This window comes from Lampetra planeri, chromosome 33, assembly GCF_965212315.1.
Source record: "Lampetra planeri chromosome 33, kcLamPlan1.2.h2, whole genome shotgun sequence".
In the NCBI taxonomy this organism is placed as follows: domain Eukaryota; kingdom Metazoa; phylum Chordata; class Hyperoartia; order Petromyzontiformes; family Petromyzontidae; genus Lampetra; species Lampetra planeri.
In genome coordinates, this window is record NC_136139.1 from 4548533 (window position 1) to 4570089 (window position 21557).

The 21557-nt window shown below is 55.7% G+C and overlaps 2 protein-coding genes across 2 annotated transcripts in view; one reads left to right on the top strand and one right to left on the bottom strand.

Moving 5' to 3' along the window:
* The window catches only part of LOC144729630 (F-box only protein 11-like), a 33922-nt gene extending 28396 nt beyond the window's left edge, over nucleotides 1–5526 (top strand). The window contains exon 23 of the mRNA XM_078610030.1: nucleotides 1246–5526. Coding sequence (XP_078466156.1) covers nucleotides 1246–1375 — 130 coding nt within the window. The 3' untranslated portion in view covers nucleotides 1376–5526. The remainder of the gene's footprint in view (nucleotides 1–1245) is intronic.
* A 1181-nt stretch (nucleotides 5527–6707) lies between these two features.
* Nucleotides 6708–21557, bottom strand: part of MSH2 (mutS homolog 2) — a 31958-nt gene continuing 17108 nt past the window's right edge. The window contains exons 9-16 of the mRNA XM_078610029.1: nucleotides 21055–21178; nucleotides 19932–20082; nucleotides 11411–11508; nucleotides 10781–11023; nucleotides 10289–10493; nucleotides 9146–9393; nucleotides 8607–8779; nucleotides 6708–8012 (exon numbers count right to left, since the gene is read on the bottom strand). Of these exons, the coding sequence (XP_078466155.1) occupies nucleotides 7830–8012; nucleotides 8607–8779; nucleotides 9146–9393; nucleotides 10289–10493; nucleotides 10781–11023; nucleotides 11411–11508; nucleotides 19932–20082; nucleotides 21055–21178 (1425 nt within the window). The 3' untranslated portion in view covers nucleotides 6708–7829. The remainder of the gene's footprint in view (nucleotides 8013–8606; nucleotides 8780–9145; nucleotides 9394–10288; nucleotides 10494–10780; nucleotides 11024–11410; nucleotides 11509–19931; nucleotides 20083–21054; nucleotides 21179–21557) is intronic.

Here is a 21557-nt window from a genome sequence, read left to right on the forward strand (position 1 = left end):
AAAACCGCGCTTAGGTCACTGATGCCACGTTTGTGACCTCGTGTGCAGTGCCATTCCTTTTACAGGCAACCCTCGGTTTGATGCGCTGTTGTGCTACACCATTTTGGAATAACGCGCTTTGTATCGAGACCTTTTATCGACACGCGCGAGGTCATTTTCGGAACGTCATCCTCGACGTACGCCCCACCCTAGCCCGGCACCGCCACCCAATGGCGTTGCCAGCAGTCAGTGCGGTATGATAAGGAGTGTGCTGCACTGTGCAGCATCTCGCCGCGTGTACACCGGCACCAACGACGGCGTAGATACAAAGTGTCGGGGACTAAATGGGGAAGAAACGTTACACAGAGCCGCTAATGAGTCGCAAGATAGAAAGAACAAACGGGGTGCCGAGAGAAATTAGCAAGAGAACAGGTTGTGAAGGGATAAGTAAGAACACAGTTGGCCGGATGTCTCGCATCCGGGGAGGAAGGGGCACAGGTGGTGAAGGGAAAATTAATGAGAGGGAACTGTAGCAAGAGAACACAGGTGGTTAAGAATTTAAGGACCAAGTATTATATTGTGTACGTGTATTGTATTGATATTGGTTAGGATAATATAGGCGAGTGAAAGTCCCCATCCCCCTCCCCTCCTTTACCATTTCTTACAGGGAAATTCCTTTTGACATACGAGATTTTTTAATGAGCGTTTTTCCAGGAACGCATCTATCGCATATGTCAACGAATGCCTGTAATCATTTGCTGACAGGGCTATGTCGAGGCTGAATGGGAAACTTCTTCATCCGTGTGTCTGTGCATGTTCGTTTGCACGCGAATCGACTCAGCGAGGTGTGTTCGTGCAGCGGTTAGCGTGCCGCACTGAACCCAGCGACCTGAATTCAATTCCCGTCCGAGGCCAACACCAGTGACGATTATCTGAACCGGACCTGGGCCTTCCCCGAGGTCGACTCAGCCTCAAATCAGAATCTGATGCAATGTGCAAACATCCCCACTCGGGTGACAAAGGCGGCCCGGCGTAGTGTTGGCCACCGCCACCCCCTCGTGTGCCATGCCGGCCTTCAGAGGAGCTCACTAAAAGCACTACAGGGCACCTTTGTCTTTGTGTGTGCGTGTCTCTGCGTGGACATGCATGTGTGTGTGTATACGCGTGTGTGCTTTTGTCCTAATGTGTGTCCGCTTGCATGTGCACCCTCGCGGGGGTCGTCCTCGACACTCGCTCGCCATTCGCGGTTCCGTCCGCCGATGAAAGATTCTTCTGCGACTGCGGCGCGGGGACGCTGTCCAACCCATGCACGCTGGCGGGCGAACCCACGCACGACACGGACACCCTGTACGACTCGGCGCCGCCCATCGAGTCCAACACGCTGCAGCACAACTAGTGGGGGGGGCGGTGGCGGTGGCGGCGGGCGTCGGCAGTGTGTAACGACCAAGAGGACTGGTCGTCACGGTGTCGGCCGTAGTGGTGGTGGTGTCGCGACGACGACGACGGTGTTGGCGGTGGCGGAGAGAGGGAGGACGACGCGTTCACCGATGCTCGACCACCGCACCTGCCCACCGTGTCGCCGCCGTCCCCCCCCCTCTCCTCCCCCGCACCACCCGCGCCGGCGGGAGCGGTGACGAATGCTTCCAGCGTCATGCCGAGACTCTTTGCCGCGCAGAACGGCGCTCGGGAGACAAGGACGGTCTTCGTTGAAAATGGCCGAGCCCCGGGGCCGCTGCCGTATCCCGTTGTCGCCATCGTCTTCGCATCTCGCGTTGGGACTTTCCCCCCCCTCCCCCCCCCCCCCCCTTACTTTTTTCTTTAAAAATTCTCTCAAGCGGTTTCGCGGGGACTAGCGTCCCCCAGTCTGCGTCGTCAACGCACAGCGACAGAGCGACGACCGAGCGGCGACCGAGCGATGGTGGCGGCTGCTGCGGCAGCGACGACGGCACAGAACACTCGCCGTGTCTCCGCCGAGTGACCGGGACGGATGATGACCTGGCCAAGGGGGCGTAAAAAAAAAACGAGCTACCCCCAGACAGAGCAGCATTGTTCACCCCCCCCCCCCTTACCTACCCTCTGGCCTCCTCCGCACTACTTTCACAAAACTGCACCGCGCAAAACACCGGCGGCGTTCGTCGCCGAACACTTTTCACATCGCTACCCGCCCGTCTGCCGGTGACGGCACCACGAGAGAGGACGTGGCGGCCGTCCAGAACGTCGCCACGACGGCCCGAGGAAAACACTAACACGAGACGCGGAGATTCAAGCCACTTTAGGGCCTCCCCCCCCCGCACCCGAGCCGTCTGATGGGGACCCTCCGAGCGCCCTCGCTGACTTTGACGTTCGTTCGGAATGAAACAAGCATTATCTTCTGCGCGCCCGCCGTCTCCCGAGAGAGGCGCTGTGGCGCAAGAACGCAAAACGTGGTTTTATTTCATTTAACGTTTTTTTTTCCTTTTCCTCCCTCGTGGTTAATCTTTTTCATTTTGAAACGTACCGGTTGCGCTCAACTGCATTTTGTGTGAAAGAGTCGATGGTTTTTTTCTTATCTTCTTTTTTTTTGCTTTATGGAAAGAAAAACGAGGACGGACAACAAAGAAATTTACGATTTTTTTTGTTTTTTGCAAAAAGCATTTTTGGGGGGGGGGGGGGGGGGGGTGGACGCTCATAACCCGTGCGCACACCCCACCCATGTGCCCCCCACCCCCCTCCACACCACGCCACCCCCTATGGAATTCAGAACTTTCTCAGCCAACGTGGGACCCCCCCCCCCCCTCCGAGTCAGGTCCGCTGTTTTCTTGCATGGAGCAAAGAGCGCTTTAGTGCCATGTTTAAACCGTCCTTGAATTTGCTCGATTTATTTTAGCTTACTTGAAAATCCGGGCCTTAAAAAACGAGAGAGAGAAAAAAACGAGAATTAAAGATTGATTGTCAAATTTTATCTGTCACATTTGCTGTGACCCCCTCCCCCACTCAACTGCTCCCCCCCCCCTCAAAACTTCCCTCCACCCCCCCTCTGTACCACCGCTCCCCGTCCAAAAAACCCCTCACAACACCACCTCTTTTAAGGTCAATTAATATATATAACTATTATAATGCATTGCTCACTCTGTCGCCCCCCCCCCCCCCCCCTCGTGTAGCATTAGTGTCGTGCGTGGGTAGGAGTCGTGTTTTTTTTTCCCCCGGGGAGGGGTTGCAGACGGGGTGGCTGGCGTGTGTGACCCTCTTTCACGCGCGGTGGCGGCGGTGGGGATTGAGGGGGGCACGTGCAGCGTTAACGTGCTTGTACAGACATCTATCACGGCCCCCCCCCCCCACAGCCCCCCCACAAAAAAAACCGCTGCGTTCTTAAAACCACCGCCACTGTAGCCGATGTCCCAACGCTGTTGACCAACCCTTCGAATTTTTACCTTTTCGTTGACATTTTTTTGTCGCATCGTACAAATATTTTTGTTAACAGGAATATTTTTTTTACTGTCCAAAATATTTGCTGAGCAAATGCTCGTGAGACCGCTTGTCCCTGCGATGGTTGAGATAGGGGTGGGGGTTGATTGGTTTGGGGGGAGGTGGGTGCGTGATGAGGGTATGACGGTCATAGTGTCGTGATGTTCTTTTTTTTTTAACCGACTTGTTATTTATAACGTTTGAGAGTTGACAAAAGCGATTGATGCAAAGCTCGCCAAGGCGCTACTTACATTAAGGAAATCTTCGTGGCTCCCGAAGGGCCCACGAGCCGCCCCCCACTTTTTGCTCCAAATGTCCGGCACAAAGTTCGCGACGTGGGTCCAAATTTATTTTCCCACTGCCGGCCCCCCAAACCCTGGCACAGCGGTGCAGCGACGAGCAAGCGAGCAAGCGATTCGGCAAGAATCGTCACTCCCGTTAGCGGAACTTGCATTTCTGAAACCTTACTCACCACCATCTCCCAAACCTGCTCGTTGTTTTCGCGTGGTCAAGCTTTCCTCGCTGTCCCCTCGCAATAAAAGCCACGGGGAGAAAGAGAGGAGGGCGCCCGCCCGCCCGCTGACCTCTCCATATCGCGGCTTGACCGGCGCGCGTCACAAAAACACCGAGGGCATGTAACGATCCATGGCGTTCCCACCGTTTCTTACGCTCGCGATACGCTCGTCTCTGACGGCGCACATAGGAATCGGTTAAATTTTACGATTCATGCAAACGACGTGTAAAATGTTATGCAAAATGTTACCGCTATGCCAAGGCCTGTGAAAGGAGATGAAGACGTTGGAACCGTACGGGGAGATAAAACTATACGCGACATAAAGAAAACGAGAAAAGATTTATTTAATCGGGTCGCGATTTGCGAATGGTGGCAATTAATGGAACGGTGATGGGCGTTGAATCATTACATGCCTCTAATAAACACAACAACCACAACAATCAGTCAGCGCCACGGTGTAAGTCTGTGTCCTTTATAAGCAATTACGGTTATCGGCAACCATCATGTTTGTTTAAAAAAAAATTGTCATTTTGGGTGAAGGCTGGGTTTCTTGCATCTCGTGCTCACTATTGAAGTCTTTTTTTTTGCTGGTGGGAAAACCGCGAAGCAGGAAATGGTGCTCCAGGCCCTGGAAATAATTCTTGAACGCCATTTCTGGAGCATACGTCAAGACTGACAAATGATCAGTGAACATTTCAAATCCGACACTTTTCTTGACATGGTGAGGAAACCCGGAACAACAGGAAGATGTGTTGCAAGCCAGAAACAAATATATTTAATCGCAGAGTTTTGCCTCTGTGTCATTGCCGCCAGTTTCCGTTTCACTGCTGGCCATTTGGCATTGTTGGCCACGTTTACTCAACCCTATCGAGTTATTGGTTTCAACAGTAACGTGGGCCCACAGCTTCAGCTGTTGAGCTTGGTGGTCTGGACAAGGCTTGAGAGTTGTACGTGCAATGTGGTGAACACGTGCCACGCATGACAAGTCGTGCCTTCCGAATACTATTTGTGAGTACACCTTTGTCCCTTGTTAAATCTGCGCGCAAGTGGAAGTGGGCACAAACGAATGCTCAAATGTCTCCCGAGGAATTCAGGTTTGGGTTTGGAGCGCCATTTCTCCTTGGCATTTGCTGCCCCTTCTCGCCTCGCGATCCCGTGAGGCATTTTTGCTGCGACAGCTGTGAGAGGGGTGGGGGGGGAGGGGTGCTTCCTTGACCACTCGAGAGCATTGTGGGGGGGATTTGCTCATCGATGTAATCGCCTGCTGATGAAGCCACTGCTAGTGCTGCTGCTGCTGCTATAGACGAGTGGAGTCTGGCCGTACCTGTATGTTGTATGCTGGCTGCCACATAACCGCCGCTTTCCAGACCAATTTTGTATTCTTTTGGACTTTTGTGTGTGCGTGTGAGCGTGTACTATGTGCGTGCGTGTGTGCGCGCGCGTCTCTTAGGTTTTATAAGTTCCTGTAGTTGGCATTCTTCTTTACCCCTTTGCTTTGTATCAATTCCTTAAGTCATTACAGTATGTTTGTATTATCTGTCATAAAAATGGCATAGTTGTAATTAAAAAAAAAGGAATTGGACAGCTTTTCGGAGGCTTTCTACGTCATGCTGTATTCATTGTTGTCAAGCATTTTTTTTTCTCGATCAAATCGTCGTCGTCTGTGTTCCAGAGCGGAATCGGTACCACTTGATGTCAGAAAGTGTCACAGATACCGCCTGTATAGACGTTGACGTTATTTGTTATCCTTTGGCAATGAACCTCTGATGGCCCCGGGCCCTTCCCACATCGGTCAGGGTTTGTTTGGCCATATTTCAACCACGCCGGCCAGTGAGTTCAGGACCGGTTCAGATATCACTACCACTGACGTCACCCGCGGCTGTGAATCAAACTCATGGAAGCCGACTCCGTAGTTGCAGTGTGGCCGGCCACTGTGTGTACCACCAACCCCACCGCATTTGTATTTGTGGCCAATACAAATGCAAACAAACCTGGTTCCGTGGTTATGAGCTCAGTCGTCTCGTCTCCGAATGGCGCTTAGTAAACTCGGTTCCTCTGCTGCAGCACAGCACGCAGGCACCCAATGACTAAGATGAGCCAAGAATATGTCCCGCTCGTGACGTCACTCCGTCGGCCAGCCCCCCTCATTAATAATCATGAAGAGGTGACGTCTTCGAAATAGACCCCGCCATTAATATTAATTAGCGGGTGACGTCACTCCACATGGAGGGGCGAGGCGCCTCCTCGAGGTAAGGAAACAGGTGGGGGTCACGAGGTAAGGAAACTTCACTCTGGGGCGGCGGCAGGGGGGTGTGTTCCTCCTCGTGGTGCTGGGGATACCTGGCGGTCGTGGCCGTGCTCCCATGGGCCCACCCCTCACGTGACAGCGTGCCACTGCGGTGTCTCCTGGGAACGCTGGGGGGGGGGCAGCTCAACGACAAGTGGCTTATCATCACGTGGAAATGTATCGCGGCCAAATACTCTTTAAATGTGGAAGGGGGCAAAACCGTAGAACCCGGAGAAAAATCCACGCGACCATGGGGAGAACATGCAAACTTCAAATATACAGGCATCAGGGTAGGGATCGAACCCCCTTCCTGCTGTATGCCAGGCGAGGTGGTTAACGTCTCACCACAGCGGCGTGACGTTAACTACCTCGCCGACCCGCACGGATAAGTGTGGTGAAGAACCACCACAACGCAATAAGACTTTTTTTTATCTTACCTAGAAGCCTTCACGTGTCATATATAGCAACATTTTTACAAAGATATATAGAAAAGACATTTTATTAACAGACAAGGCATAGACGAACACAAGAAAACAAGCTGTGCAAGCGGAAGAGACAACGGGTGGAATTATTCTTTGGTACCGAGGCTGAAATCTATTTTACTGAATGAAATGTACTTAAATTCAGCGCAATGTTGGCACTCGCAAACCAGGCAGTAGACGGAGGCTATGTTTGAATAACGCGAGCCGGTGAATTTGTGAGTGGGATAAGCCATGTTTAACTTTAACCCTGTTTAGCTTTAGCCCTGTTAAAGTTTGGCCCAGTTTAACTTTATTAGTCCTGTTTAACTTCAGCCCTGTTTAACTGTCACCCTGTTTATCTTTAGCCCTGTTTATCTTTAGCCCTGTTTAACTGTAGCCCTGTTTAACTTCAGCCCTGTTTAGCTTTCGCGACCCACCACCTATGAGCCCAGGTACAGGAGCCCCAACGCACGGCCGCTTGGAACCGCAAAGAACAGCGTCGCCTAAAAGTCGCCGCTATGAAAAAAAGAGCAACTACTCGTGCTACATTTGACGATGCTCGCCGACCCGTTATTCGTCATCCACTGGTTTTAATCCAGTAAAACTGCTATCGCGTTTAGAACAAATCACACCAACCCAGGCAAGCAATGGTTCCGCCATTCACACCGATAGAGGATTTATGGGCGCGATTGTTTGGCCGTCTACTTTATTGATTCCAGTTTGTTCCGTCCTGTTCACTCCATTGCGCAACATGTATCATTTGTAACGCACGTCTCACGGGCACAACTCGATTTGATATAATTGATGATCATTCCCGCAATTAGCCCTGGATGGCAGTCACTTAATAACGGACAGTGAAAGTCAAAGGCAGTCGCTTTTGTATAACAATCGTGGGTCAATGACCTGACACCCACCTTCCGGTAAACTTCTACAAAAGTGAAGATAATTCAAGTGAGCAATGATGCAGACTCTCTCCACCTCACTTTGAGAAGGTGGGAGGCACGGAAAAAGGAACGTGGAGTGAGAGTTCCATCTCCTTCTCTGCTGTCCTCACCGCCTCCTCTCCCACTCTCCCTACATCCTCTTTACCTCTCGCCGACCCCCCCCCCCCACCTCTTTCTCCAACGGTCTCCGCTGGGGCGGCTCAGCTGGCCGTGACGCCGCGTTCGCCCGCGCGTGCCACCAAGCCGTTGACGTACGCGTTTCCGCGCTCCGCCACCTCCTGCTTGAGGCCCGCGAGCGCGCGCCCCACCTCGTCCGCCGCCATCGAGTCCAGCGGCAGGGCCTTCACCTTGTCCAGGAAGTCCCGCACGATTTGCTCGCCCTCCTGTGTGATTACGGGGGCGGGGAGCAGGGGGAACGGCACGGGGGGGGGGGGTGGGGTTGAGTCTGCGAGCGAGCCAGTGAAGCGATCAAATGGTCGGAGCGGATGATTGAGCGGGCGAGGGGCAATAGGGGCCAGGTGGGCGAGAGGGTGGGGAGCGTGGGCAAGTGAGCGAGAGGTCGAGTGAGAGTGGGTGGGTGGGCGATAGGGCCCAGTGATTGGGGCGAATGGGTGGAGGGGGAGGGGTAATGGGCAATTGGGTCAAATTGGAAAGCCAAGCAAGCGAGTGGAGTGGTCAAACGAGCAAGTGAATTGAGTGAGCAGTCGAATAACGGGGTGAGCAAATGTTCAAAAGGGCGAGCCATGACGAGTGACTGAGCGGTTTGAACAGGTGGGTGGGTGAGCGTTGGCAAAAAGCATCGACCAAGCACGTATAATGAACTTCTTTCGCACCGTACGTAGCCAACCGTGAAAGTCAAAGGCAGTCGATTTTAATCGGTGAACTACTGCACACGGTACCTATTCAGCAGCGTGTCCAGCACGGCGATGATGAACACCCCCCCCCCACGCCCCCCCACGCCCCCCCACGCCCCTTACCTCTCGCTCGGAGCGGAGTTTCTTGATGGCTGGTTCTCCGTCCACGTCTGACGCGACATCCAGGGCCTGGAACTCCTCCAGCTCCAGGGCCTTGCGCCGCGCGCTCTCCACGACGTGCGGCGGGAAATGAGCCAACTCCGCCACGTGGATCCCAAAACTCTGGTCGCACACGCCTACACCGCAACCGGGGTAAGGGGGGGGGGCAGGGGTCAGAGGTTAAACGATCTATAATTTCGAATGAGAGCCGCTCAAATCATCGTTGGGGTGGGGGGGGGTTGACTCGTGCCATAATCCCTCCGCGGTCAATAAAATAACTACCACTGTGTGGAGAAGTCACCGGTAGTGCCCTATGCAGGGGATACACCCACGTCATCGGAATGTGGAATTTCCACCACTGGCTCAGGGCTGAGCACCCACTGGCTTGACGCTCAATCGAGCAGGAAATCACTTCCGACTTAAAAACCAAAGCGACAAATCAACAAACCGCGTCCACCGCCCGCCCCAACCTCCGCTGCCACCCTGCCCCCGCGGCGGCTCACCCTTGCGCACGCGGTAGAGCATGGTGAGGGTCTGGTGCGAGGTGAGTGCCGTCACGTGCAGGTTGGACACGCTGGGCACGTGGCCGGCGAGCGCCGTCAGCTCGTGGAAGTGCGTGGCGAAGAGGCAGAGGGCGCGCAGGCGCGTGGCCACGTGCTCCGAGATGGCCCACGCCAGCCCAAAGCCGTCGTAGGTCGACGTCCCGCGGCCCAGCTCGTCAATGATCACCAGCGAGTTCTCCGTGGCCGACCTGGCGAGCACGACGGAGATCGAGACATATGAACACGTAGATCACCAGTGTTCGAACCGACTGTGCGGAGGGGGGAGCAAGTGCGGTAACCCCTCTCCTAACGCGTCGTGTTCACACGAGTTTTCGCTAGAACACGGTTCTTTCATTCGGGAACACTTTCTACGGCAATGCGGAACGGCCACCGTTTTCAGGTGCTTTCTGAGCGGCCGACGAAGAACTACTTTCTTGAACTGCGCGGTTGAGTGGAATGTTTAACAGTGTGTGGCAGCGTACCCTCATCTCAGCTCTCTGTCCTGCCATGGGACGACTGCAGGCTGAGTTTATAGTTCGCAAACGTCGTTCAGGAGCAGCAATCCCCCGCATAACGTGGCACTTTTCAGGAACGCTTCTCGCGTGTTAAAACGAGGGAACTGCTGTGCTCTTAAGCGAGTGCGTATTGAGGCCGGAACTGTGCGCGAGGGAGTACGAGGTGACCGAAGGTTTGCAGAGTACATGGGGGATGGGTGGGATGGGTGAGGTGGGTGAGGAGGAAGTGAGTGAGGTGAGTGAGGTGAGTGAGGTGAGTGAGCTGGGTGATGTCGAAGTCGGTTAGTGAGGTGGCGAAGGTGCGACATCTCGGGAGCAGCTGGCACCCCAGGGCTTGGCCGTGGGCTGTTATTGGGCGGGTATGGGCGAGCTATTCTTTGCGGGCACCACCGAGGATGCAGAAGTTGTTTATATTTTGTATCGATCTTCACATGCCTCGAAAAAACCGGACATCACTGTTTGACTGACTGATGCATCAATCGCCTGACTTAACTGCTAAATTGCCTTTTGCTGATCAACTGACAAACCAATTGATTGATCAACCCTCCCACCCCCCACCCCTAAAAGCCCCCCCCCCCCGCCCCCATACCGGAGGATGGCGGACGTCTCGAGCATCTCAGCCATGAAGGTGGAGACTCCACGGAGCTGGCTGTCGCCGGCGCCGACGCGCGCCAGGATGCAGTCGACGACGCTGACGCTCGCCTCGTCGCACGGCACGAAGCAGCCCATCTGCGCCATGAGCACGATCACCCCCGTCTGCCGGATGAACGTCGACTTGCCGCCCATGTTGGGGCCTGGGCGAGTGACGAGCACGTCGCGTGTGCGCGTGTAAGAAAACACACATGCGGGTGGTGAACGTTGGAAGCATTTCCAACAACGACGCAACGACGTGACGGATGCATCGCAGCACATGGGCACGCCACGACAAAACGGCACGACGCCACACGACACGGTGACACCGAATACGATGACAACACCACAACGACACAAAACCGCTAACGGTGCAACGCATCACCGCGGCAACGACAACATCAAATAACGCGACGGGCACAACCGACACGGACGACGGCGCGTGTCGCACCGGTGATGATGTGGAAGGTGGTGCCGGCGCGGTGGAAGGCGACGTCGTTGGGGATGAAGGCGACGTCGTCCTGGGCCTCGAGGCAAGGGTGCCGCGCCCCCTTGAGCACCAGGTCACCGCCGGGCGGCGACAGACGCGGGCGCACGTACGCCACGGGGGCCGAGTGCGACACCAGCGCCAGGCTCGTCAGCACGTCCAGCCGCGCCACCACGTCGCTCAGCAGCTGCATGGGCTCCGTGTAGCCTGGCAAAGCCGGCGGGTGGTAGCGGGGGAGTGGGTAGGGCAGTGGGTGGGATAGCGGGTAGGATAGGTGGGGTAATAAGTGGGATAGTGGAATGAGTGATGGTGGGAGTGGGAATGTGTGATGGTGAGAGAGTTGGGATGAGTGAGATAGTGGGATGAGTGATGGTGGGATAGTGGGTACGACAGGGGGTAGGATTGGTGGGATAATCGAGAGGGAGAAAGCATCAATTTCACAATGATATGAAATGCTGACGATACGTCAAGGCTGATGAAGTGAAAGACAATAAAAACACGACGGTTATGGTAGAAAATCACGGTGATGACAATGGTGGTGGGGGTGGTGGTGACGACGAGGGGCCGAGTTTGAGCAGCGGCGCCACCGCTCACCGGCGGAGATGTTGATGATCTCGACGACGATGGCCTTCTGCGTCTCCTGGTAGTCGTCGCGGCAGCGCACGTACTCCTCGTTCAGCGCGCTCAGCTTGCTGCGGGCAGCGACACAGTGACTCGGTGATGGTGACTGATACAGCGACACGGCCACTCGGTGATGGTGACAGACACAGCGGCACGGCATCAGTGACTCGGTGACACAATGACAGCATCAGTGACGACAACGGTGACTGATGGCGACACAATGACACAGTAAATAGTGACGGTTACACAGCAAGGTTGGCACAGCAAAATCAAGTATTTGTTACATAATCCAGTCAATGGCGACGCCTTCTGGGAGTGCAACATTCCAACACGGGCAAACTCTGGAGCCGTTTCGACATACAGTGTCTCATCAGCAAAGTCGGGCTCGCTTGAAGCCATGCCGGCGAGCTGCGACCAGGTGGTGTTATAACAAACCTTGTGGCCGATGGGAAATGTGAAGTATTGGAAAATGACGGCAGGAAACTCCTTGACGGGAACACACTTCTTTTATTAAATCTTGACTTGTAACAATACAACGCGTGGCCTCTCTTCTCACAATGCGCTTCTCTTGACTCTGGATTCTGTGCTGCCGGCTCTCTGTGCCTCGTGTAGACTCCGCGCCTCGGCTACACTCCTCTCTCGCCTCGTGTAGACTCTGCGCCTCTGCTACACTCTCCACTCGCCTCGTGTAGACTTTGCATCTCTCTCTGGCTACACCGTATGCATACTCGGCTCGTGTAGACCTTTCTCTCTCGCTGGCTACACCGTATGCATACTCGGCTCGTGTAGACCTTTCTCTCTCGCTGGCTACACACTATACATTACTCAGCTCGTGTAGACCGTTCTCTCTCGCTGGCTACACACTATACATTACTCAGCTCGTGTAGACCTTTCTCTCTCGCTGGCTACACACTTATACCTTACTCTCCTCTACTCTCCATTACTCTCCTCTCCGGGCTCTATCTCTGCACCTTCGTCTTCATTCTTAGATGGTTCCACTTCTGCCCCCTGCTCCTCTGTGCATCACCTTATATACCCCTTCTTCCCGGGAGACGGAGCGGATGCGGACCTCAACGTCGGCACCGCTCCTCAGTTACCCAATCCCCACGCGCTATCCCTACGATCCGGTTCCGCTCAGCGCGTGTTTCCACTCCCCGACCAATCACACCGCGCTGCTACCCGATCACTCCCTCTGGGCGCGTCACCGGCACACAGCCAATCAGCAGCACTACCCCCACCCGCGCACTGACGCCTGCTCCTCCCCGTCAGCGCGCGTCAGCACACACACACTCGTACATACGCGCTGGCACACGACATATACACCCAGCGCGTATCACCACTACATCACCCCCTCCCACATAGCTCGCAGCCGGCCCGGCTGCTAACAACAACCAACCGCGACGATAAAACGACAACCAACAAAAAAAAACCCCGTAACCCCCCGAGTGTGCCCCGTAACATAACACAACAACAACAACAACAAGAATAACTATGTACAGATTGACAATGAACCCGAAAAGTCAACAATAACACGATACGAGCAAATTCGAAACGAACGCGCCCCACGTCCCTGCGACTACACGCAGTGACGAGGCGCTCCAACTGCCCCGACTCCTCACGAGGCAGGTCATGCAAAGTAGCACGACCTGGCGCGAGTCCGTCTGGCTGGTCCATCGTATGGGGCGGGACACTGACGACCGTCCGGCGGTTCCGGCTGCTCCAGACGGCGCGGAACGGGCCTGAAAGGGCCGGCCCCGCCGCGGAGATCCGGCCGCCGGTGATCGGCAGCTGTCAGTTCCGAGACACCTGGGAGCAGATCAGGCGAAAATACGTGTGGATCAGGCAGAGACATTTCCCCCTCTGGGTCGCCGGTCACGTCACACGCCCGGCCATCACGACACAAGGGGAGGCCATATGGAGGCGAGAACGGTTTCAGTCGGGAGGGGTGAACGTACCACCGGCGCTTTCCCCACTTTATCTGAACGCACTGGGGCCGTGCAACGCGCACGACCTCCACGGGTCCCCTCCACGGTCTCAACAATTTAGGCGACGTAGCCAAGGGTGCCTGAGGGCAATGCAGCCAGGCCCTGTCACCTGGTTTCCATTCGTGCATGGACACCTTCCGTGCCCGCAACCGTTCATTAGCAATTTGGCGAGCCCGCGAATTAAGCCGCGCGGCCTCCCTTGCCTCTGTCAGCTTGTGAATATTAAACTTAATATGTTCTGCCAAATTAGAATTAGTTCGTGGAGCGGACAGGCCAAGTTGCGTTTCTATTGGCGGGTCAGCTTCCCGACCGTACATCAAATAGAATGGGGAAAACCCCGTAGCTGCATGGGGGGCCATTCTATACGCGGCAAGGACTCCCGGGACCTGCAGGTCCCAATCTACATGTGCCTCGCACACCTGCTGGCACAGCATGGAAGTCAAGGTTTTGTGGAGTCTCTCCACCATCCCGTCAGTCTGCGGGTGGTACGGGGAGGTACGCACCTTCTTGGTACCCAACAGATCGCACACCTCTTGCAACAATTTACTCGAAAAATTTTTACCTTGGTCGGTCAGCAGGCGTTCGGGAGCCCCCTTGTCCAGGACATAGCCCTGGACGAAGGCATCCGTCACAGCCGCTGCCGACTGGTTAGCGAGAGGCCACGCCATAGGCCATCGGGTAAAGTATTCGACCCCCACTAACAAATATTTATTCCCTCTCGGCGTGACTGGGAAGGGCCCCAAAATATCGAGTGCAACGAGCTCGTTGGTACGCGAGACCTGAATAGATTGCAGCGGTGGATTAGCTGCCACGGCCGGTGGTTTACGCCTGGCGCACTCAACGCACCCCTTCAGAATATGCACCACATCACTTCCCATTCCCGGCCAGTAATAGTCACGCTGAAGCAGGGCAAGCGTCTTGTTAACTCCCAAGTGCAAGAGGCGTTCGTGTGCCGCCAAGACAACCCTCCCCCTCACAGCGGAAGGCACCACGAGTGCGTTCCGCCGGGACAAACTGTCCCATTTCAATAACACGCCCCGCTCAAGTACATAGGAGCCGGTACGCTCCTGGTCCCCCTCGGGACCCCCAACCTTGCGGCGCAATGCTAGCAGCGAGCTGTCCGCCATCTGGAGGCGGCCCCATTCGCTGAGCGACAGCGAGAGCAGCGAGTCCCGACCCTGAGAGGCAGTGGAATCATCCCCGATCGGTGCGCCCGCTGTCGCAGCCAGTGCCCCCATCTCCCCCGCAAGCGTCGGTTTACAGCGCGCCGATCCCGACAAACACGCGCATTCATCACAAGGCAACAACCGCGACAAGCAATCGGCATTCGTGTGTCGCAACCCCTTACGGTACGTAGTCGTAAACTGATAGTCCTGGAGGACTTCCAACCAACGCGACAACTGGCCCGAGGGCTGGGCGACCCTCAATGAATACTGTAGCGCCGCGTGGTCCGTTCGGACTGTAAAGTGACGACCATAAAGATATGGCCTAAACTGCTGCACAAAAAAAACAATGGCAAGCAGCTCGCGACGGGTGACACAGTAGCGCTGCTCCGCCGGAGACAACACCCTACTACCGTAGGCGACAACTCTTTCGACACCCCCAACGACTTGGGATAGCACCCCCCCAATGCCCGTGTTGCTAGCATCCGTGTCCAGCAAAAAGGGACTGGCAAAATCGGGATAACACAAGGGTGGGGCACCCACCAAGGCGTCCCGGAGGGAGCGAAACGCGGCCTCCTCCTCCGGTCCCCATTTGAACTTCACTCCCTTCGCCGTTAGAGCGTGCAAGGGTTTTGCAATAGTGGCGAAGTGCTCAACGAACCGCCGATAATAAGAAGCAAACCCGATGAAACTACGCACGTCGGAAACGGACGTAGGTGTCGGCCACGAACCGACACAATCCGTCTTCGCGGGATCGGTGGAGATCCCCGAAGAATCGACAATGTGACCCAAGTATCTAACGGACCTACGAAGGAGGTGACATTTGGCCGGTTTAAATTTCAACTTAGCCGATCGCATTCGCAAGAACACCCCTCTCAATCGCCGGAGGTGTTCCTCAAACGTTTTACTGAAAACAATGACATCGTCCATATAAATCAAGCATGTATCCCACTGCAAGCCCGACAAAACCAGCTCCATAAGTCGCTGAAACGTCGCTGGAGAGGAGTGAAGTCCCATGGGTAACCGGTTAAACTGGAACAGCCCCCCTGGAGTCCGAAATGCTGTCTTAGGTTTCGACTCTTCGTCGAGCGGCAACTGCCAAAACCCCGATAACAAATCAAGAGTCGAAAAATATCGCGCACCAGACAATGCATCGAGGGACTCATCCATCCTGGGGAGCGGATACGCGTCAGCCACAGAGATCTTATTCAGGCGACGGAAATCAACGCAGAATCGCAGGGACCCGTCCTGCTTCTTAACCAGCACAATAGGCGCTCCCCACGGGCTAGAGGAGGGCGAAATAATATCGGCTTCTAGCATATCGTTAACAGCCGATTGAACATGTTCCTTCTCCACGGGACTCAGTCGGAAGGGATTTAGCCTGACCGGCGCCGCATCGCCCGTTTCAATGTGATGGTGCAACAAATCCGTGCACCCAATGTCATACTTATGTTTACTGAATACATCAGAGAATTCAATGAGCAACTCGCGCAGCGCACCCAACTGCGCCGCCGACAAATCGTCCGAGGCGGCACATAACGAATGGACCCACTCAAGGTCTTCCCTTGGCTCAACGTTCCGCGCGGGGCTCGAGCCCACCTGCGCAACCAACCCATCATCCCCAGGGACCTGCGCCGCGTGAGCCAGCACGGTGCCCTGCGGAATGACAGCTGGTCGCGACCCCGCGTTCAAAACCATCACAAACGGATCCCTGTCAGCCCGCACCAAAGTGTGAGCCACCGATAAATCAAGACCCCCGACAGCCTTGTTAGAAGGACCCAAAAGCATACTCTGTCCCGAAGCCTCCCTCACCCATGGTTTCCGCAACCGGAGGGGAATCAACATCTGTGAACCCGGGGGCACTTGCACTGTCTGCGTCGCCACCGCTTGTATCGTAGCGCACGCCGTCCGAATGTCCGTAGGGCCCGTCAAAAATGAAATCCGGCGACCCGATGGCAGTTCAATGCATCGTTGATCGATAAGAATTTTAATGGGCATTTTAGCCAAAAAGTCAGTGCCCAAAAGACACGGAACTGCCAAAGAAGACGAAACGAAAACGGGTCCCGACAATTTGATATCTCCAATGCAAATGGACGCCCTAACCTGACCGATAATGCCCAACGATCCCCCATTAGCGGCGTAAAATGGCACATCCACTGGAAGCAGCGGACGACATTGGACCGGAAGAATATTATAAATGAGGTCCGATATAATAGTTGCCGATGCCCCCGTGTCCACTAACACCCTAATCTCAACCCCATCAATAGATCCCGTAACAACGGACGAACCCGCCGAAGCAGCCACAATTCTATGCCCCAATTCCGCCCATTCAATGTCTCCCTGGTCCCGGCCGAACCCCCCTCGCCGAACCGAATCCCCGAACCTTAACCGGCCCTCCTCCGCCGCAAAGCGGCGTCCCATGTGTGCCGAATAAACAGGCCGAGCGTGTGAGGTGCCGCGACTTGCCGGGGATTGTAGAGATGACTTGGGCTCTCGGTCGTCGTCCAGCCGAGCTCCCATGGCGCGCTGCCGCGGAGCGCGGCACCCGGACGCCACGTGGCCCCGGAGGCCGCAGTTATAGCACGTGACGAGGGTCGGAGTAGATCTTGGTTGCTCCGACTTTCGGCCCGATCGCAGAGGCGACCGGGCCCCCGGCCTCCAGTCCCCTGGTCGTCCCGTGGCGAACGCCTCCTCTCGTGGGCTGACGACTTGGGGTTCGGCGACCACCAAACCCGGGGCTGCGACGACAGCAGCGTTGCAACCAACGCCTTGCTTCCGTTGTAGGGCCTCGTGCGCTTGAATACTCGTGGCGACTCTCAAAGAAGAAATATCAATCTCGTCAGCTGTGTTGATAGGGACCCCCAGGTCCTGCGCCAACTTGAGCAGCTGCTCCAAAACCATCGCGTCTTGGCCCTCCTCATCCATCCGAGGGAACGCAGCATCAGCAAGAGCCAGCAACGCCGTGCGATAGGCCAGCGCGGTCTCCGTGGCCGCTTTCCGTCTTGCGTAGAACTGATGGCGGCACGTAGAGGGAGGCCCGTAGACCCTGGCCAACAACCCCAGCGCATCCTTCAGCGTGGAGCGGTCCGACTTCCGTGCAGCCCTGAAGGCCGCGAGCGCATCGTCGTCCAGCATGGCGGGCAATGCCCGCAGCGCCGTAGCATCGGACCACGCTGACATCTCTTGATGGGCCAAAAACCTTCGCTGAAATTGGCCCCAGTCTCCGCCTTCCGCCTTGAAGGCTGACAACGTGGGCAGGCGCTGCTGAAAAATGAAGTCATCCGCCTCGTGGTTCCTCTCCGCCTGTCCGTCGGTGTCTAAGATGGCGGCTCCAGCAGCAGACGTAAGATGGCGGACCCCCTCGCGCGCTGATGACGTCGATGCGCGCGCTTGGGAACCCACCACCACGTGGCGCTCGCCGTTCCCGCCAAAAGTAGGCCCAGGCGCAATGGCGGGAATCCCCCATTCGTTTTGGCGGGAATCTGCGGGGCGACCTTGTAAAATGTCCCCCACCGTCCCCGCTCCTCCCGACGAGCTGATCTCCGCCAAGATGGACGCGGCGGCGAGCAGCAGCTCCGCCAGTCGGGAGTGCGCCTCACGAAGCCCGGCGTCTGTCCCCGGTCGCTCGGCCGGCGCCGTCGACGGACCCTGCAGCGTGGGCAAGTCCTCTTCCTCACCCCCCGCCACCAGCGGCCCCGAGTCGTCCAGGTCTTCCTCGCGGTCAATCCCGTGGGTCCTACGGGTCTTCCTCGTCTCCATACTTGGAAGCCCGTTTCACTTCTGACGCCAGATGAAGTATTGGAAAATGACGGCAGGAAACTCCTTGACGGGAACACACTTCTTTTATTAAATCTTGACTTGTAACAATACAACGCGTGGCCTCTCTTCTCACAATGCGCTTCTCTTGACTCTGGATTCTGTGCTGCCGGCTCTCTGTGCCTCGTGTAGACTCCGCGCCTCGGCTACACTCCTCTCTCGCCTCGTGTAGACTCTGCGCCTCTGCTACACTCTCCACTCGCCTCGTGTAGACTTTGCATCTCTCTCTGGCTACACCGTATGCATACTCGGCTCGTGTAGACCTTTCTCTCTCGCTGGCTACACCGTATGCATACTCGGCTCGTGTAGACCTTTCTCTCTCGCTGGCTACACACTATACATTACTCAGCTCGTGTAGACCGTTCTCTCTCGCTGGCTACACACTATACATTACTCAGCTCGTGTAGACCTTTCTCTCTCGCTGGCTACACACTATACATTACTCAGCTCGTGTAGACCTTTCTCTCTCGCTGGCTACACACTTATACCTTACTCTCCTCTACTCTCCATTACTCTCCTCTCCGGGCTCTATCTCTGCACCTTCGTCTTCATTCTTAGATGGTTCCACTTCTGCCCCCTGCTCCTCTGTGCATCACCTTATATACCCCTTCTTCCCGGGAGACGGAGCGGATGCGGACCTCAACGTCGGCACCGCTCCTCAGTTACCCAATCCCCACGCGCTATCCCTACGATCCGGTTCCGCTCAGCGCGTGTTTCCACTCCCCGACCAATCACACCGCGCTGCTACCCGATCACTCCCTCTGGGCGCGTCACCGGCACACAGCCAATCAGCAGCACTACCCCCACCCGCGCACTGACGCCTGCTCCTCCCCGTCAGCGCGCGTCAGCACACACACACTCGTACATACGCGCTGGCACACGACATATACACCCAGCGCGTATCACCACTACAAATGTAAAAAAAAAAATTCAAGTGGATGGACAAATATATAGGAGGGAGGCTGACGTATCGCCCGCTCGTGTTTCGTTCCTCACATTCTCCGCAACGGCGCTCACGATTACAACACAAACGCGCATGCCCTGCCTCGAACCCAGCGACCTCTGCCTCGAACCCAGCGACCTCTGCCTCGAACCCAGCGTCGAACCCAGCGTCGAACGCAGCATCGAACGCAGCGTCGAACCCAGCGTCGAACCCAGCGACCTCTGCCTCGAACCCAGCGACCTCTGCCTCGAACCCAGCGACCCCTGCCTCGAATCCAGCGACCTCTGCCTCGAACCCAGCGACCTCTGCCTCGAACCCAGCGACCTCTGCCTCGAACCCAGCGACCTCTGCCTCGAACCCAGCGACCTCTGCCTCGAACCCAGCGACCTCTGCCTCGAACCCAGCGACCTCTGCCTCGAACCCAGCGACCTCTGCCTCGAACCCAGCGACCTCTGCCTCGAACCCAGCGACCTCTGCCTCGAACCCAGCGACCTCTGCCTCGAACCCAGCGACCTCTGCCTCGAACCCAGCAACCTCTGCCTTGAACCCAGCGAGCGAGCAGGCAGGGGAGGGGGGGGCGGCAGCACCTGTTGGTGAAGCGCACTCCGTTCTTCTGCGAGTCGATGGTCGAGTACTTCTTGTTGTTGCGCAGCGCCTTCTCGTCCTTGCTCGTGACGCGGAAGTAGAAGCCGAGCTGCGCGTTCGAGTCCAGCTTCACCGTCTTGCCGGCCTCCAGACCTACGGCGAGAGACGACGACCAAAGAAAAAACACACAAATGGTAAAGATTCTCCCCCCCCGCCCCACTCCCCGGAGAGCCTCGGACAGACATTTGGGAGACAAGTGCTGTGTTAGCAAGCAACCAATCGGACGTCGGCACGGCGCACGAGGCGAGCCTGGTGGTATGGCCAACAGCACCACGCCCGGCCTGCCTTCGTCTCGCCCAATGCTGCCGTTTTACACACCGCACGTAGCCGAGTCGACCTAGGGGAGGCCGAGGACCGGTTCAGATTATTCGTAATGTTGGACTGAGCGGGGATTTGAACCCGGGTCATCAGGTTCGGTGCGAGCTCACCATTACGCCACCCTCTCCCCACCCAAAACGACACGCCACACTCGCGCACGCGCGCAGATGTACACGTGGCGTACATGAGACCACCACGGGCACGAGAATCAATGCTTCGAGACGTGAAGCTGAGAGAGCACAATCGGGATAACGTTTGGGGCAAGAACAAGTATATATTATTGTAAACACATGTTGATATATCACGATCTCACATACGTGCAAGGACAAATCATCAATCAGCCCTTCACCACGAGATTCGATTTAACGCTCTTGTGTACATGCGTGCGTACGCATTTGATCGTGCAAACGTCTACATGCTCTAGATTTGAAGCTTTCGTGATTGCAAGGATTCATACTCTTTGGTTTTTTCGGTAAAGTCACGTAGGTAAAAAATGTAATTAAATAAATGAAAACAACTAAATTAAATCACGACGTTTCGGGCGCAACACAAGCGTCCTTCTTCAGGTGGGGACAACGTAGCGAAAGCACAACCGCTTAAGTGGTTGTGCTTTCGATACGTTAGTTGTTTTCATTTATTTAATTACATTTTTTACCTACGTGACTTTACCGAAAAAACCAAAGAGTATGTCTACATGCTCGCGTGCGTGCGTATATATGCGCGTATGTGTGTACGTGCGTGACGGACCGAGGTCTCGAGCAGTGGAGCTCAGCGCCTTGTCCATGTCTCGCTCCAGCTCGTTCATGCGACTCCGCAGCTCCTCCAGGTTGGGATCGAAGGTCGACTTCACGAGGAACTCGTGGTTCTCCACCTGCACAGACAAGAGGATGAGGGGGATGGGGTTGAGCGGAGACCTCGTGCTCGCTCATTGTAAGAGAAAAACTCAAACAAAGCGACGCTGCGAATAAGTTCACCTCTTCCCACCTCGATTTCCCAGGCGATTTAACGGAACTTTTGCGATCCGGGGTCACAGTTTCTATTCAGGATTCGATTGCTCTCTCGTACCGCTTGTTAATTGTCATCCGGATGCCTCTGTACCTCCTTGATTATACCGTGTGTACCGGTCTCATCTGCACTCTTCTGTCCGGGTTTTGTTGGCTAATTTATTTTCTTTCTGTCTCATTTGTACTCGTCTCTACCGTCCCATTTGTCCCACCCGTAGTCGCTCGCTCGTCCCTGCCTCGCCCGTT